General features: G+C 41.9%; 1 protein-coding gene across 6 annotated transcripts in view; it reads right to left on the minus strand.

Annotated features, from left to right (window-relative positions):
• LOC149199891 (uncharacterized) overlaps positions 1-16,849 on the minus strand; it is a 184,731-nt gene that overhangs the window by 36,460 nt on the left and 131,422 nt on the right. For 3 of the 6 annotated variants that reach the window (XM_089402550.1, XM_089402549.1, XM_089402551.1), the window contains exon 5: positions 12,952-12,997. The exons of the other annotated variants lie outside the window; for them this stretch is intronic. In XM_089402550.1, coding sequence (XP_089258676.1) covers positions 12,952-12,997 — 46 coding nt within the window. The remainder of the gene's footprint in view (positions 1-12,951; positions 12,998-16,849) is intronic. 6 annotated transcript variants of the gene reach the window in all.

The following is a 16,849-nucleotide window of genomic DNA, read 5'->3' on the forward strand; positions in this document are numbered from 1 at the left end:
TATTGCTAAAGCGTATGATAAGGTCAATTGGGGATATATCAAGAAGATACTCACAGCCTTTGGGTTTGATCACAACTGGATAAGATGGGTAATGGCTCTGCTAACTACTTCCAGCTTTTCTATCTTGGTTAACAGCTCTCCCTCAGATATCTTCTTTCCCTCTAGAGGCCTGAGACAGGGAGATCCACTCTCTCCCTTTCTCTTCATCCTCATGATGGAAGGACTGGGCAAGGCTATCAAGCAAGCTAAAAACTTGGGCAGAATAAAGGGTCTTCAAGTTTCGAAGAAGGGACAGACTCTTACTCACCAACAATTTGTAGATGATACCATGTTACAAGGTATTCCCACAGTCAAAGAAGCGGCTGCCTACAAGCAAAGCCTTAATGCTTTTGCACAGGCTTCAGGTATGGAAGTTAATCTCACAAAATCAAAAATATTCTTCTTTAATATTAACATTGCTATTCAAAGGAACATCTCAAGAATCCTTGGCTTCCAAAGGAACTCCCTCCCCTCAAAATATTTGGGAGTACCTCTCGCAGACAAACCAATGCTTAAAAACATTTGGGAACCCGTGCTAATTAAGTTGCAGGATAAAGTTAAAAAATGGACCTTCAGAGCCTTGAACTTGGCGGGCAGATTGGTTCTGACAAAGGCAGTTCTTCAATCCATCCCGATTTTCATGTTATCTGTCCTTCCAGCTCCCAAAGGAGTCTTAGAAAAAATCAGAAATATTCAAAGAGATTTTCTGTGGGGTAGGGAGGAAACAAGGAAGAAATGGGCCCTGGTTTCCTGGGAAAAAATATGCAAACCTAAAAGCCATGGGGGTCTAGGCTTAGATGATCAGGAGATTCTAAATAAAGTGCTAGGAACCAAGCTTTGGTGGCGATGGGTGCAAGCGCCAGGAGCCCTGTGGGCAAGGGTCTGGAAAGAAAAATATGCCAGCTCTTGGCACACTAATAATCTCATCAGAATGTCGGGAGATATCAGGGGTGTTGAAATTTGGTACCGGAGGACAGGTGGTTCCCTTAGGCTTTGATCTTTGGCCTAGGGAAAAGTGTCCAAAAGAATTTAATTTTTCTCCTAAAGTGACTTTATAATTTTATAAAGTTAAATCTAATTTAAAAGTGACTTTAAGTGATAAAGTTACTAAGTCTAATTTTAAAGTAACTTTTATAAAGTCAATGAAAAATTAGAAAGGAAAAGTGACTTTGGAAATAAATGACTAAGTGGGTCTTTATTAAAGTGGGGTGAATTAAAAAATAGAAAGTGAGATTTAAATGAGCATTTAATCTCAGCCATGGATCTAAATCTATTTCAGCCATTGGATTTAGAGATCACCCAAAAGTCACTTGGATCACCCAAAAGTCACTTGGAGTTATTTTAAAGGAGGAAAAGGAGGAAAAGGTCATTCTTTCTTTCATGAGCAGATTGGGAGAAGGAGAGCTAGAGAGCAAGAGAGATTTCTGAGCAGGAAGGAGAAGGAGACAGCAGCTTGGCACACATTCCAAGGCAGCAGTTGAGCAGATTTGTACAGCTGATTCAGCACATAGTGAAAGGCAGATTTTTGCACAAAAATCGAGGAGCAGTTTGCTGATTTTTCTGCACACAAAACGGAGGTCGTACAGCATTTATTGCTGTCCTGTTTGCTGTAATTTCCAAATTGCTGTGAGGCACGGGAAAGGAGATAAGTTGTAAATTTGCTTGCTGATTTTTTTGTTGAATAATTCTCACTGTAAAAAGACAATTTTCAGAAATAAAGAAGAGCTCTCAAACTGGTTTTCCCCAAGAGTTGTAGGGGGTTTTTCCAGGGTCAAGTTGACAAAAAATATCAGTGTTTTAATGTGTTTTAATGGCTGTTTTTAATTGCTGATTTTTAATTCTGCAATTTCCAGCATTCTGAAAAAATTCCAGAATTTGTGTTTTCAGCAATATTTATTTTTTTCAGTCTGTTAAATGTATGGTTATGGGAATGGGCATTTAACTACATGGGAGAAATAAGGAGAAACTGAAAACCGGGGTGGGAAAACAGAAATTTTTACAAGGGGCTCTCTTATCTGGAACAGGGCTTGGGAGAATAGAAAAAGGGGAAATCAAAGATGGTGAGCAAGCACTCTTTTGGGAGGACAAATGGCAACAAGAACCGGTGCTGTCAAAGGAGGACTTCATAAGTCTCAAACAAGAAACAGATTCCCAAGGACTGATCAAAGTAAAAGATTTTTGGAACATCCCTCAGGGCCAGGACAAGTGGAGAAACTAGAGTAACATTGATTGTAGAAATAACAGCCTCTTAACAACAAAAGCAGAAGCACTGAGAAGCATTTTAAAACAGAGGATGATCATGGTCACAAAGGGGCAGGATCAATTAAGATGGGGTAACAACAACAACGGTACCTTCAATCTCAAAGAGGCAAAGTATATCCTCCTGGGGCTGGAGTCCTGTGTGCTAGAGAAATCTTGGAGGCAACTCTGGTCTCACCAAGGTTGGATGAAAATCAAGCTCTTCATGTGGCTAGTGCACCATAAGAAAATTTTGACTTGGGACAATATTAGAAAAAGGGGCGTCTTGGGGCCTTCTAAATGTCAGCTTTGTGAAGAGCAAGAGGAGACTATGGAGCACATCCTCAACTGCTGCTCTTACACCACCTGGTTGTGGAATTCCTTTTCTAACATTTTCCAACAATCAGACAGGGACAGAGAGAGCATCATAAATACCCTAAATAATTGGAGGAGGAGCTTTTCGGAGAATGAGGTGCTTAATCGGGCATGGGCTTTTACACCAGGATTCATTATCTGGAATGTTTGGAAAGAAAGAAATAAGAGAATCTTTAAGAACGAAAAAGCCAACCCTCAGAAGCTCTATGATCTGATTCTAAAGCAGATAAGGGAAACAGTCAGCACCACAGTGCGCAATATCCCAGAGATTCCACCCTCAACAATGGAGCTGAGAACACTCAAACTGCTGGGATTGCACAAGATCATTCCACAAGGGCTTGGAAAAAAAAAAACGACAATGAATACAGAGAAAGATTGTTGGCAGCCTCCTCCGAAAAACTACCTGAAACTCAATATTGATGGAGCCTCCAAAGGTAATCCAGGATTAGCTGGGTCTGGAGGAGTTTTAAGGAATGAAGAGGGAAGAATCATATTAATCTTCCACAGCCATTTAGGTAAAGCTACCAATAACATGGCGAAACTAATGGCAATGGAGCAGGGCCTGGAGATTCTGATTAAAAATCGTAGCTCAAATGTTATTATAGAGGCAGACTCAGAAATCACCATCAACTCTGTAAAAAGAATCAGTTGTGGATCCAAACCGGAGAAAGTCTCAAATCATTGGAGACTAATCCAGGTTTATCAAAGGATTCAAGCTCACCTTCAAGGTTTGGGATCTGTTAGTTTCAATCATGTGCGCAGAAATGCTAACAAGCTTGCGGACATTCTAGCCAACCAAGGGGTGAACAATGAAGATTGCAGGATGGTGAAGAAGTGGCAGGATCTGTCCCAGAATCATTTAAAGGTTCTTTGCTATAACCAAGCGGCAGAGGACAGTCAGGTGGTCTATAGTAGTGGAAGGGTTTCTTGCAGAGGTGAAGTGTCCCCAGCCAATGATTCCTCGGCCTCTTGATTTTCCCTTTGGGCGCCATTGGTTCGCGGATGGGTTTGAGACATTTCTTTTCGCCTCTTCAGTACATTCTCCGGTTATGGGTCCTTCGTTAGAATGGAAGTGGCAGGAGAACTATTCTTTCAATATTCGTTTCAGGTTTCCCTACAGGATTCATGTGAAGAGCTTGGCTGGTTTCGTTCTTTTGGGGAAAACAGGTAAAAGAATGGCCCTGGTGGATAATGGCGGGGGGTTTATCCCTTCTTCTATAATCATCAGTGTTTGGCATAAGTTTTCCCCAATCCAGGAAAATGCTTTAGTAAATAATCGTCGGCAATGGAGTTGGGGGCTTCCGCATCCTAATTCCTATGGTCGGGCGAACATTCAGCAGGAGGAGCGGTATTCTGGAGATCGCACCGCTTTCCATCAGAAAGTGGTTTCGGAGTATGGGCAGCGATACCATTTAAAGAGTGACACGTGGTGGTGGGACGGATTCGAAAACCACCCTCATCGCGCCTTAAAGTTCGGCGCCTTTTTGCTGTGCGACATCAAGCACAACCATCCGTTTTTTTCTATGCCATCCGACGGTCTGGATGGTCCGAGCAGTTCTGTGGCGTGGAAGTGGTTTTCGCGGCCCCAACAGGTGGGAAGTGGTTTTCCCCATTCAGGAGCGATCACAATCGTTGAGCTCCACGTGGCGGTGGGGTCGGGAGGAAAACCGCCCTCATCGCAAGTTATCTTCCATGCTTGTTGGCCGATCCGATATCAATATACACCGTCGGCTGGCTCTTGGGGTTTCAACGGTCCAGATCTCCCGTGCAGGTTTGTGGTCCCAGGTGTTCAGGCATGCGGCGCTTCAGTACTTTTTGGACCGATTTGTCTAACCCGAAAAGTCGATTCTTAGTTTGAGATCGCGGGTGTTGGAGCCCCTTTTCTTGTCGACCGATTTGAGTTTTACGACTCCAAGTCTAAACTCTTTTATTTTTCTTCTTTCGAAAGGTTAAGTTTGTTGGTAGAGCGTAAGGAAAAGTTCTGCTTTAGTTCTTTTCCTTTGTCAACGACCTTGAGGGTTGTGTTGTAACTCTTTGTACTATATTTCTTGATTAATGAATGGGAAGGTCCGACTCTTGCATTAGCAAAACAAAGATATTGACTAGATCGGTATGCATTCCTTTTTCTTCACTTGGACAGTTACGTCTGACGACTTTGTTAGGTCTTTCATGCTGAGTTCTTCTAATTTGTTTTTCAATGATTTCTTGTCATTTTTAAGTTTCTTAATTTGTGTCAATAATTTCTCGTTGTGGTCCTTGGGGCGAGTGACATCTTCATTTTTGTTTGCGATAATCTTTTCAACTTTTTTCTACATATTTTGCATTACCTTTTGCTTTTCTTGAAGAATTACTTTTGAGATATCTTTTACGTCTTCTGGAGTTACTGAATTTGGTTTCAATGTAACATCATATAGCACTATTTTTTTCTTTTTGTAAGAAAATATCAAAAAAACCTTTTTCGTATTTAGGATGAAGAATCTGAAAGTTTCCACCTAGGGCGAACCCAGAATTATATCACTATCATCACAAATAAGGTTTTAAAGGTGAATTGTGAGATAAAAGTATAATCCCCAATATTTAGTTGTAGATTGCTTATATCGTATTGTTTGTTACTTGTTTCAAAAAAAAATGTTCGAATTTATTCGATTTAGGAATCACTAATTGGTTAGCACATTTAGTACTAACATAATTATTATTCGATTTAGGAATCACTAATTATTAGCACATTGGTTTTAAAGGTAACCCCTTTTACTTTTTATTAATCCTTCAATCCAATTTTAATGATAACTCCTTTTAATTATATAATAATGAAATATATTTCAATCTATTTTTGATAACCTTTTCCTTTCTTAAATCACATTTTTATTTTTTGATCTTTTGACTTGATCCTTACTTTTTTTTGGTTGATGATCGCGCGCTCCTCGCCATGGCCGCGCCCTGAGCCCCTCCTGCCTCCCCGTGCCTTGCAGCCTGGCTGCGAGGTCTGTCTGCGATCGGGCCTCCCGCCCCTGAGCCCGCCATCTCCCTCCCTCCCCCTTCCCCGTGTCTCCTCTCTCCCCCTCGCCTTTCCTGACCTCGACCCTGCCTCTCCTTGCTCCTGCGCCTAGCAGCTATTGCTGCTAGGTCGCCTGCCTCTGGTTGTTCCCCGACCATGGCGGACTTGGGCCCTTCTGGACCGGATCAGGTCGATCTTATGAAATCTTTTGCCTCCCTCACCCAGGAGAACTCCTCGGAGAGGATCAGACCAGTTACTTCTCGCTTCGTCAAAAAAATGGATGAGATCCCAGAAATTCCGCTCCCCCCTGCCCTTCCCCGGAGAACGGCAGTTGCTCTAGCTGATAGAGGTTTGGTTGGTCAGTTCACAGGTTTATGGCCCTCCCCACGCACTGTTCAGCGATGGGTGGAAAGAAACTGGAACTCAATCGTGCAAGGCAAGATAGCGATCCGCTTCTGCGGAAGAGGGTTTTTTACGTTCCTATTCGAAACAGTGGAAGACAGAAACCTAATCTTCCGGAACGGCCCATATTTCATGGATACTAGAGGCCTTTACCTGAACAGATGGACACCGGATTTTGACCCGGAGATGGATGTCCCCAATGCAGTTCCCGTCTGGGTCCGGCTCCCGCATCTCCCTCTACATTGCTGGGGAGATGAATCAGTGAAGGCAATTGGAAACGGAATAGGGAAGTATATTGACAGATCGGAACCAAAGGAGAACATGCACGCATGCGCAAGAATCTGTGTAGAAGTGGACCTCGGGAAGGGACTACCAGAAGCCATCAAGCTCAGAGTTGACCAATGGACGCATCTTCAGCAAGTCGATTACGAACAGCTCCCCTTCAAGTGCAAGGTATGTCACGAGTATGGACATTTTGCCAATAGATGTAGTAAAGCAAATGCAAATGTTTCTGATTCTAACCCTGAAACAACAGAGGAAGCCTGGGAAACCGTCAAAAAGAAGAGGCCCAACCCTCCTAAAGGAAAACTCATCAACCCTACAGCCCCCCCTCTCCCCCCTTCTCCGTCAAGGCCGACCATGCCCGCATCCTCCAACCCATTTGAAACCTTATCAGAAGCTGACCCTCCTTCCCCCCCCCCCTCCCCTAGAGTCCCTCCTGTCACCCCCGCCTCCCCCCCGCCTTCCTCCCCCCCTCCCTCCTCCCCCCCACACACTATAGAGAGAATATTAACCCGGAACAAGTCTAAGGAAAGCAACACTTCCGTAGAACCACCAAGGAAAGTCGGAAGGAAAACAAATAAGGAAGTAAGGGATGAGGCGGCAGCAAAAGAAATGACAACAGGGATTCAACAGCCAATGGATACTTATCTGGATAAGATGAAAGGAAATGGCGAGAAAGGGAAAGAGAAAGGAGGTCCTCAAAACAAATTATTTAAGTAATGAATCTGGTCTCTTGGAATTGTAGGGGGATGGGCTCCTCCCTCAAAGTCAACGCAGTCCGTGACCTTCTTAAATCAGAACACCCAGACATCCTCCTCCTCCAGGAGACCAAAATTAATGAACAGGACTTCAAAAACTACCTAAAGAATAACAGAACTTATGAAGGAATAGCAGTTAGCGCAGCTGGTGCCTCAGGGGGCATAGGGACCATTTGGAACAAACAAAAATGGAAATTGCTAAATAAAAAACAAAGCAGCTGGTGGATCCGCTCAGATATTCAAAACATAACAGAGACAGAAGAATATACTATCTATAATGTCTACGCCCCCCCACACTATCGAGACAAGGATGCCTGTTGGAAGTCAATTGCAGCAGACCTCCAAGAAACTCAAGGACGGAACCTTTTTCTAGGGGGAGACCTAAATTTAATAAGGAATGCTGATGAAAAGATGGGGGGAAACTTCCTGGCTGATCCCTCTAGGGATGCCATTGAGGAAATCATTCTAAATCACAATTTAGTGGACTTCCCTCCTCAGAATGGGAGATTCACCTGGTCCAACAAGAGAGCAGGTAGAAACAATATTAAGGAAAGACTGGACCGAATTCTCGTCCAAGACAGAATAGTGGTTAAATTTGCATGCATCAAAAGTCTCATTATCCAAGGGAGCTTCTCAGACCATAAGCCTGTAGCACTCAAATTGGATAAAGGAGAAAATCTGGGTCCGCTACCATTCAGATACAACAAAGCGTGGGAGGATCAGGAAGATTTCCGAACTCTGATTAAAGAACATTGGTCAACAGAGATCAGAGGGTCCCCGCACTTTGTCTGGGAATCCAAAATAAAGATTCTGCGTTGGGCCATCAAACAGTGGGTCAAAACCAAGGTAATAGAAGAAAATCGAAACAAATCTGCACTCCAAGCCAAACTCATGCAGTGGGATCAAGGGAAAGACAGCAGACAAGACACGGAAGAGGAGCAGATCCAAGAGATGGAACTCCAAAAGGAACTGTACAAGCTGAACAGAAAAGAGGAAGAGGAACAAAGACAAAAGTCAAGATGTCTATGGCTCAAGTCGGGAGATAGGAACACCTCCTTTTTCCACAACAACTTGAAACTCAGGAGAGCAGGTAATAATATAGATAAAATTTCTGTTGATGGAGTAGAAATAAAAGAGCAAAAGGAAATCATGGAGGCTGCGTCTGCTCATTTCCAAGATCTCCTCACCGCGGGCCAGCAAAGCAGTGATGGCATGGAAATTCTTGACACGATGGAATGTAAAACCTCTGAAGATCAAAATTCTGAGCTGGACAAGGAAATTACTGAGGAAGAGATCGAGCAAACAATGCGCAATATGGCCTCAGACAAGGCCCCGGGACCCGATGGTTTCACTGTGGACTTCTACAAGACACACTGGGAAACCATCAAAAAGGATTACATCAGAGTTGTTAGAAATTTCTTCCAAAGATGCAAGATGGGCAGTGGAATAAAATCCTCCTTCCTTGCCTTAATTCCTAAAGATCCCAACCCTCTCTCCTTTAATCGTTTCCATCCTATCTCCCTCTGCAACGTCTCCTACAAAATAGTAACTAAGATCCTTGCTAACAGGCTCAAATCCATCCTTCCTACCCTTATCTCTGAGAACCAAGGGGGCTTTGTCCCGAAGAGACAAATTGCTGACAATGTAATTCTCATCCAGGAGGCAATTCAAAGTAGCATCACTAGGAATGAAAAGGGTATGATAATGAAGTTGGACATGGCCAATGCTTTTGACCGAGTAAATCACTCTTTCCTCCAGGCAGTCCTTAAAAAGATGGGAATATCAGAGCTCTTTATAAGCAGGGTCCGGGAGTGCATTTCGGGCAATTGGACCGCCCCCCTCATAAATGGAAGGCCCAGCAAAGCTTTTAAAAGCTCTAGGGGCCTGAGGCAAGGGTGCCCGCTCTCTCCTTTCCTCTACATTCTTATGGCGGAAGCTCTTAGTTCGAAGCTGGAAAATCTGAGGAAGAAAAGAGAAATAACAGGGATTGAAATTGTCAGAGGATCGAAAGGTATCAATCATTCTCTGTTTGCGGATGACACCCTTCTCATAGGAGGTGCATCTAGCATAATGGCGAGGAGATTTAAAAAAGTCTTGGACCTCTTTCTTCTTGCCTCAGGAGGCAAACTCAACAATAACAAATGCATGTTGTATGCCTGGAACATCCCTAACCATATCTTACAGCGCATATCCCTCATCATGGAAATTCCAGCGCAGCTGAATTGGAACCATTTCATGTATCTGGGGCTCCCACTGGCTAAAGAGAAAATCAATTCAGGGATTTGGGTCAAGATTATTGAAAAGCTCAGAGGCAAATTGCAAAGTTGGGGAGTGCACTGGTTGAATTTAGCAGGCAGATCGATTTTGATCAAGTCAGTCCTCGCCTCTCTTCCCATATATCAGTTCGCTATCGCTCTTGCTCCGGCAAGCATTCACAATCATGTGGAGTTGATAATTCGGAGTTTTCTGTGGCAAGGTGGTAAGCAGAATACCAAGAAGTTCAGTTTGGTAAAGTGGTATAAGGTGATCCTTCCGGTGGAAAAGGGTGGGCTAGGAATAAGGGTTCCTAGGTTAGCAAATCTAGCATTGGGCTTCAAGTTGATCTGGAGGATTTTAAATGAAAAAGGGGCTTGGTGGACTTCCATAATGAAGAAAAAATACCTAAATGGCCCAAACAGCAATATCCTAACAGAAAACATCATAGAAAGGCAAGGCACTCCAACTTGGAACCTTATCAAGAAAACGATCCCCCTTTGCAAGCCGTTCATCTCTAGAGCTCCGGGGAATGGTAAAGAAATAAGCATCTGGAAAGATAGAATAATGGGGTCTCAGGCCAGAGAAATCCTCCATCACATGGTCCCCCTTCAAAGATGGATGGCTGATTCGAATTTCAACTCTCTCTCTGATATCTCTCTATGGGATCATGATAGCTGGGCTGGCTGGTTCCTCCCCAACCTCCCTCTAAATTTAGTCAAGCTCTGGGATGAGCTCAAAAGCTCCCTCAGTGGTTCAGCACCCACCAGCAGAAGGGATGAAGACAAGTTCGTTTGGGACCCAAATGGGGGCAATTACTCAGTTAAAGAAGGATACAAAGCTCTCCAAGACATCTCTGTGGTAAACAATTGGCCCCTGTACAAAGCTGCATGGCGCCCTGAATGCCCCCCAAAGGTCAAATTATTCAATTGGACCCTTCTCCACGGCAAAATTCTAACTGCTGAGAACCTCAGGAAGCGAGGTATCCAGGGGCCATCTATGTGTTGTCTTTGCAGGTCAGCTGAAGAATCCATAACTCATCTCTTTGTTGAGTGCCCGACATCTAAAGCTTGTTGGTACCTTCTCTCTGGAGCTATCTCTTCAGAAGCCCTCCCTCCTCAGATCTCGACCCTCCACAAAAACTGGGACAAAAGACTCTATCAACCCAAAAAAGGTAACCACATAGTGCATAGGATCTGGAACAGCATCCCTGCAAATCTGAGTTGGCAAATATGGATTGCACGTAACAAATGCATCTTCAACAACCAAAAGCCTTCCATTACAGGTATCGTGGCTAAATCCATTGCCCTCATTGCAGAGTCTTTCGAAGCATCAGGGGTTTCTGAGAAAGACCTGGAGGTCGAGGATGAAAGGCTCAAGGACTGGCTGGGAAAATTCAACCTTACTCCAAGACCTTTTGTAGGCAACAGAGAGAGGAATGGCAATCAGAATTGGAAGCTCCGCGGCACCGAAGAAGAAATTAGTACCTGGATCAGGAAACAAAAAAGGCCTACCCTGTATTTTGATGGAGCCTCAAAAAAGAACCCAGGCCAAGCTGGGGCTAGTGGGATCATTAAGGATGAGCAGGGGAACACTATGGTCTCCTTTGAATGGGGCTTAGGCCAAATGTCTAACAACAAAGCCGAGGCCTATAGCCTCCTTCTGGGCTCTCTCATTGCAAAGAGCAAAGGCCTTCAGAATCTGCTCATCTTAGGAGATTCAGCTATTATAATAGCTGCCATGAATTCAGGTAGAGACTTCAAACAATTGGCCCTTAACAACATTAAGAATCGAATCATGGAGAACGTCAGAGTGTTAGGAGAAGTCAATTTTAATCATATCCTCAGGAATTTCAACAAGGAGGCTGACCAGCAAGCTAACCAAGCGGTCAGAAGGAGGATCGGCCAGGTCAGAGAAAACAATTCATTCTATGCCAAGGAAATCCCGTGAGCACAAGCCAGCCGTCGTTCCATATCAAGGGAGTAGTCAACTCAGACATCAGAGCCACCTTGTCGCATCTCTCTGCATTTTCCGGCTCAATGATGGAGCATCTCAACCTCGGGCACCTAAACCCCTCAGCGTCCGAACTGCCCGCGTGACTCCTTGTCCTTCCAAGGCCGGCTCTCTGGGCGTATACAGCAAAGTCCATACCTCTTGCAATCAGTATGTCAAAATGGTAATCATGGAAACTGATCGTTTTCACTCTATTTTTGAGCACTCTCAGATCCGATCCATCAGCGCGCAGAACCTTCCGTCACCTATAAACAGTGGGCAGCTCCATAACATTTCCTCTGTCAGCGATCGATCTTCTACAGCAAGTTCCTGGTGCACTTGGGTAGCACACTTCTCCTCAAGGATCCTCACCGGTCCTGAGCCTGTGGTAAGAAACTTTCAGTTATATGTGAATTCGTTTTTTTCTAACAGTCGCTCTTGCTCCCCAAGCAGAGATTGCCAGAAGACCGAAAGGCCCCTTCGCCTCCTCTCAAATTCGCAGCTCCTCTGCGGTCCCGCGCTCTTCAAGGCGGACTCTGATTCCCTCTTCAAAAGCACGCTCTCCCTTCTCTTCCCTCAGGTTACTCCAATGGCGGGTCAGCAAGGCCAGACCTCCAACCAGGCCCAGACCAAAGACCCAATGAGGAACATCTTCAATAACAAAGAATGTAATATGTGTAAGGCACATACTGTGATGATTAACAACCTTATAGCTCAGGTTAAAGAACTAACAGAAGACTATCATGCTGATAGAAACTCCAAAAGAAAGAAATTGGAAAAAAGAAAAAGGGAAATTGAAGATCTTAAAGACCGCTGCATCCACATGGAGGCGGTTATTGATCATCTGCGCACTCTCACTGAGAGCCAACATGCAGAAAACTCGACTAGAGCCAGCGTTCGAAAGGAAGACTCGGTCACTGCTCATTATCCTTGATCTTATGCATTACAAATTTGCCTGGTTAGGTGGTTCTTATGTAAGGCAGTATTGCCGTTTGTCTACCGTTTTGTGTTCAATCAAAAGAAACTTTGAGGACTATGGGTCTGCGTACCCGGTTTTGTACCTCAGTTCTTACTCTTTTCCTCGCCATGTACTAGATCTTACTTCAGAAAGTTTTTCTAATATATGAGTAGCCGACATTGTAAAAAAAAAAAAAATCACATTTTTATTTTTTTCTAATAGATAAAAATCTTCACTTTTTTTAAATAACCTTGCCTCTAATAACTTCCTCTTAATCCTTTTCTTAATTTTAATTTTATAAATTAGGTCTTTTTATGAAAACCTCTAAGTTACCTTAAAGACATGGTCATGTCCTTAAAGACATGCCTCTTCTATACTAATCAATAGTTAATTGATCATTATTATAATATATATATATATATATATATATATATATATATATAACAACACTAAAGCTAAAACATGACATTAAAGTACATTGTACAAATAGCAAAAAAAAAAAATTATATACATAATACAATGAGCACAAATAATTTCAAATTCTAGTACTAAAGTGCCCATTAAAAGTAGCTTACATGGAATCAAGTCAACAAGACACTGTATTATTGAACAAAATACTTGAAAGTGTGATCTTACATATTACAGATTAAAGAAAATACCTCCAAAAGCAGCACAAGTAAGAGACCAAAGCATAATGGGAGGAATCTGTTAAACATAGCATAACCAAAATAATCTCACACGGTGTAAGAATGCAAAATAGAAAATTTAAAGCAAAACAATAAATAAAAATAGATACTTTATGAACAATGCCACTAAACTAATTAGTTGACGTCCAAAAGATAATAACTTTCACATGCAATACTTCATTTTTTTCTAAAACAATAGTAACATGTGATGTATAATACTTTCATGTTTATAAAGCCATTTAAACTTAAATTATTCATTTGCATAATCAAGGATGAAGACCAAATTTGACAAATCCAAGGACAAAGACCAAATTTGACCAAATTTTCTAGCAAATAAAAATGGTGTACAATATTTCCCAAGTAAAGAAACAATAAATGTCCCTTTCTTAACGCAATATTATATATAGGCTTCATTTAGGTAAATACACATTGTATTAACAAATGTATAAAGATAGTATAGAGTTCTATTTTTGGAGCATAAGTCATCTTATTGGTACATATGCAGTGGATCAAGTTATGTATATTACATGAAATGTTCAACAGGTATGTGCCCCCCATGTTTGGGGGCATGCCCCTACGCTTCCCTCACTTAGGCACTGGGGGGCACCTAGCAAAATGTTTCACTGCATCCCCCCTTTTGCAAAACACGAGGAAACACACATGAAAATGTTTCACTGCATGTGAAAAATGCTCCTCAAAAAGGGGGACACCTGGCCACTCCTCAAAAAGTGGGACCCCCACACATTGTGCACCCCCCTCCGCTTAATTTTTTGGCAATGAACGTTAAAAATAAAAATAGAAAAATAGAAAAAATAATAATATAAGTACCTAATGCTCTATCTAATATTCCATTTGCAGTGTTTTGATTCTTCACTCTTTACAAATTTTTTATAATTTCAAGTTTGCTATCTCATATTTCAATATCTACTGTTTTGCTTAGTACTATTTAGAATGATGAATCTGAATCAATGTGTTTCATTTATGAAGCTGAATCCAAATCATGTTTATATCATTTACAAATCTGAATTTAGCATTTACATTGCACAATGATGAATTTGCATGGGATGAATTGTTATTGTTGGTATTTTTTGTTTTCTTTTTATTTTTATAATTTTAGAGACAGGGTCCCCTATGCTAAGGACATCGACATTTCCCTAAAATTTGGTGAGCATCTCTGTTAGAAAATTTAGAAGCACAGCTACTAAAACCATTTCTCCTTATCCTTAATAATTGCTTGTGAACTTTAGTTAGCTTCTAATTGTTCTTTATTAGATTCTATACATCAAACAATTATCAAGGTCATAAACCATGAAGATCATAAAACAATAGACACAAGAATTAGGCTCCACGCCAAGGTAAAAGACCTCCAAAGGGGAAAACACAGAAAGAATCTCTTCTCTTTGTATAGAATTTGGTCAAATGAGAAAACTAAGACCCAAAGACTTGTTGACCATGTACATGTCAACAGTCCAAGGAGCAGAGTATACAGCAGTGGAACAAAAATTTTGTGTCAATTTCATCACTGTAATCCAAAATTCTGATTTTATAATGTAAAAATGATTCTAGTATGAATATTAAGCCATGTAACAACACCTCGGTAAGCCTATGATTCTTCTCAAAGGGTTTTGTTGGAAAATGTAACTAGGCTTGGCATTCAGAAAATGTATTTGAGTCATCTTGTAATGTACTTGTCAAAAGAATAAAGAAAAGAATTTTTATTATTATTATTGTGATTTATTAAAGCATGGGTTTCATGCTTGGGTCACCATGTTTTAGGTCAAAGTCCCCATTGAGGACTTCTAGGATTTATTCTGAGTCAATAGAGTCATTGTACTTTTAAAGAGACCCTTCTTGGGCTTTTGAATCATGTAAAAAGGTTTAGTATTGAGTCAAATATAATTTATTTAACCTCCACATCAAGTCGGCCTAGAAGAGATCAAGTCGGCATAAGGACATCACTTCGACCTCCCTTGAAGCCTATAAATAGAAGTCGAATTCATTTGGAGCACTCTCTCTCACAAGCAAGTTCGATCTTTGTTGAAGCCGGAGAAGAAGAAGGAGGAGAAGGAAGTGCGAGTTGGGTGAGGTCTAAGGAGAAGAAGAAAAACGAAATTTTAGTGTCTCTCTCTCTTTGTTTCATGCCCTAGTTTGGGAGATCAAAGTCTTCCAAGTTTCATTGATGCCGGAAGCTAGCTGATGTCAGAAGTTCCCTGATGCCGAAAGCTACTACATAGTCGAAGTTGCTAGAAGATGTTGAGTTTTTGGGTAGCATCGGATGTGCTCTAGCTCTGAAATTTTGTGGCTAGAACACATGAGATCTCCAAGACCCAAAAATCGTTTGGTGAAATTCCACCCGGATTGTATTTTATTAAAATAAGTAATATTTTTAATGGGGTTCCTAAGTCTAAACTTAGGAAAATTAAAATGTTAATAGGTATTAATGGAAATATGGGTGAGAAGCTTCTAAGTGATAAGGATCAAGTCTAATTTAATCTTAGCCGTTGATTAGAGATTAGATCACAGCCGTTGATTTCTCAACAAGAAAAGTATAAAGGGAGGCTTGGGGTCAATTGGAGAACACACACAATGAGAGCAGCACTTGAGCTAGATCGAAATTCTGGAGCGTGGTTTGCTGAGAATTTCGGAGTAAGCTTCTGGCAGTGCGGCAGAGGGACTTCAGTCCAACGCCGAGAATACATAGCAAAGAGGCATAGTAGAACCAGGGAGAGACAACACCGTTCCAGAAAGGGTGATGTAGAGGCTAGAGGAGCTGACACAGTCACTTAGAGGTAGCGCTGGGGTTTCTGTGAGGCAAATCGAGCAGCAGTTCAGCAGATCGATTTCTAAGCCAGGAAGGCTCACTGTGAGGGTGACGCAACTCCTAGAGGAGGTGACTCAGTTCCAACATCCAGTGCAGTGCTCGGAGCAGCCATCACTGCACAGCACTGGGGGTGCAGCGCAGTCCCCTGTGGGGTTTGTAACTTTTTTCATCCAGCTGTTGGATTCGCCAAAATATTCGTCTCTAGATAGAGGTACTTCTGTCGGGTTTATTCTCTGTTGGGTGAGCCGAATTTGGCACCCTAGTTGTATTCAGAAATCTGCTTAATAATAAAACCCTCATATTTGTTGCACCTTTTTCCTGCATTGGGTTTTTCCGGGGATGTTTAGTCCAAAAATAAGTGTGTCCTTTGTGTGGTTGTCTCATTTATTTTTCAGTACTTGATCTGTATAGTGGTGTAGGCTGCAGTGTATTTGCATTAATATTTTCTGAATATTTCTGAAAATAACTTGTTAAAATGAAGAACACAAGTAGGTAATGCAAATCAGTTTACTGTAGTAGGATTTCTGGTTTGTTAGATTCAGAAATTTTCACAGAAGAGAAGTCGAATATCTGGGAGGCTGACTTGGTGTGGAGGGAGGGTTTGTCTAGGGTGAAGAGTCTCAAAGAATATTACTGAAAGGAAGAAAATTTTGTCTGGGTTTTCCCCTCGAGGGGGGTTTTGCCCTGGCATAGTGCCTATATCTGGTGTCCATTGTTTTATGTGCTTTTTCTTTGGTAATTGCTTAATGAACAAAAGAAAGAACATATAAATAAAACCTAATAAGAAGTCAAGAACATCACAAGTAATTATCAAGAATAAGAAAATCTTTTTGCCTTTCTGATTTTCTAACATGATTTCAAAGCTTTGGTGAAGAAAGAAGGAAAAGGCAGTCTCAAGCACGTGATCACGGAACCATTCCAAGAGCTTATCTCAGGGAAGGAGTCTACTATATTCAAGGAAGATGTCTAACACAATCAAGGGAGAGAACAAACTTGAAGGACCCTCAAACTATAGGTCCTGGAAGAAGAGGATTGACCTCATCCTTGAAA

This window comes from Pinus tabuliformis, chromosome 2_1 (genome assembly GCF_031772625.1).
Source record: "Pinus tabuliformis cultivar Carrire ecotype Pingquan chromosome 2_1, CPIR1, whole genome shotgun sequence".
Lineage (NCBI taxonomy): Eukaryota > Viridiplantae > Streptophyta > Pinopsida > Pinales > Pinaceae > Pinus > Pinus tabuliformis.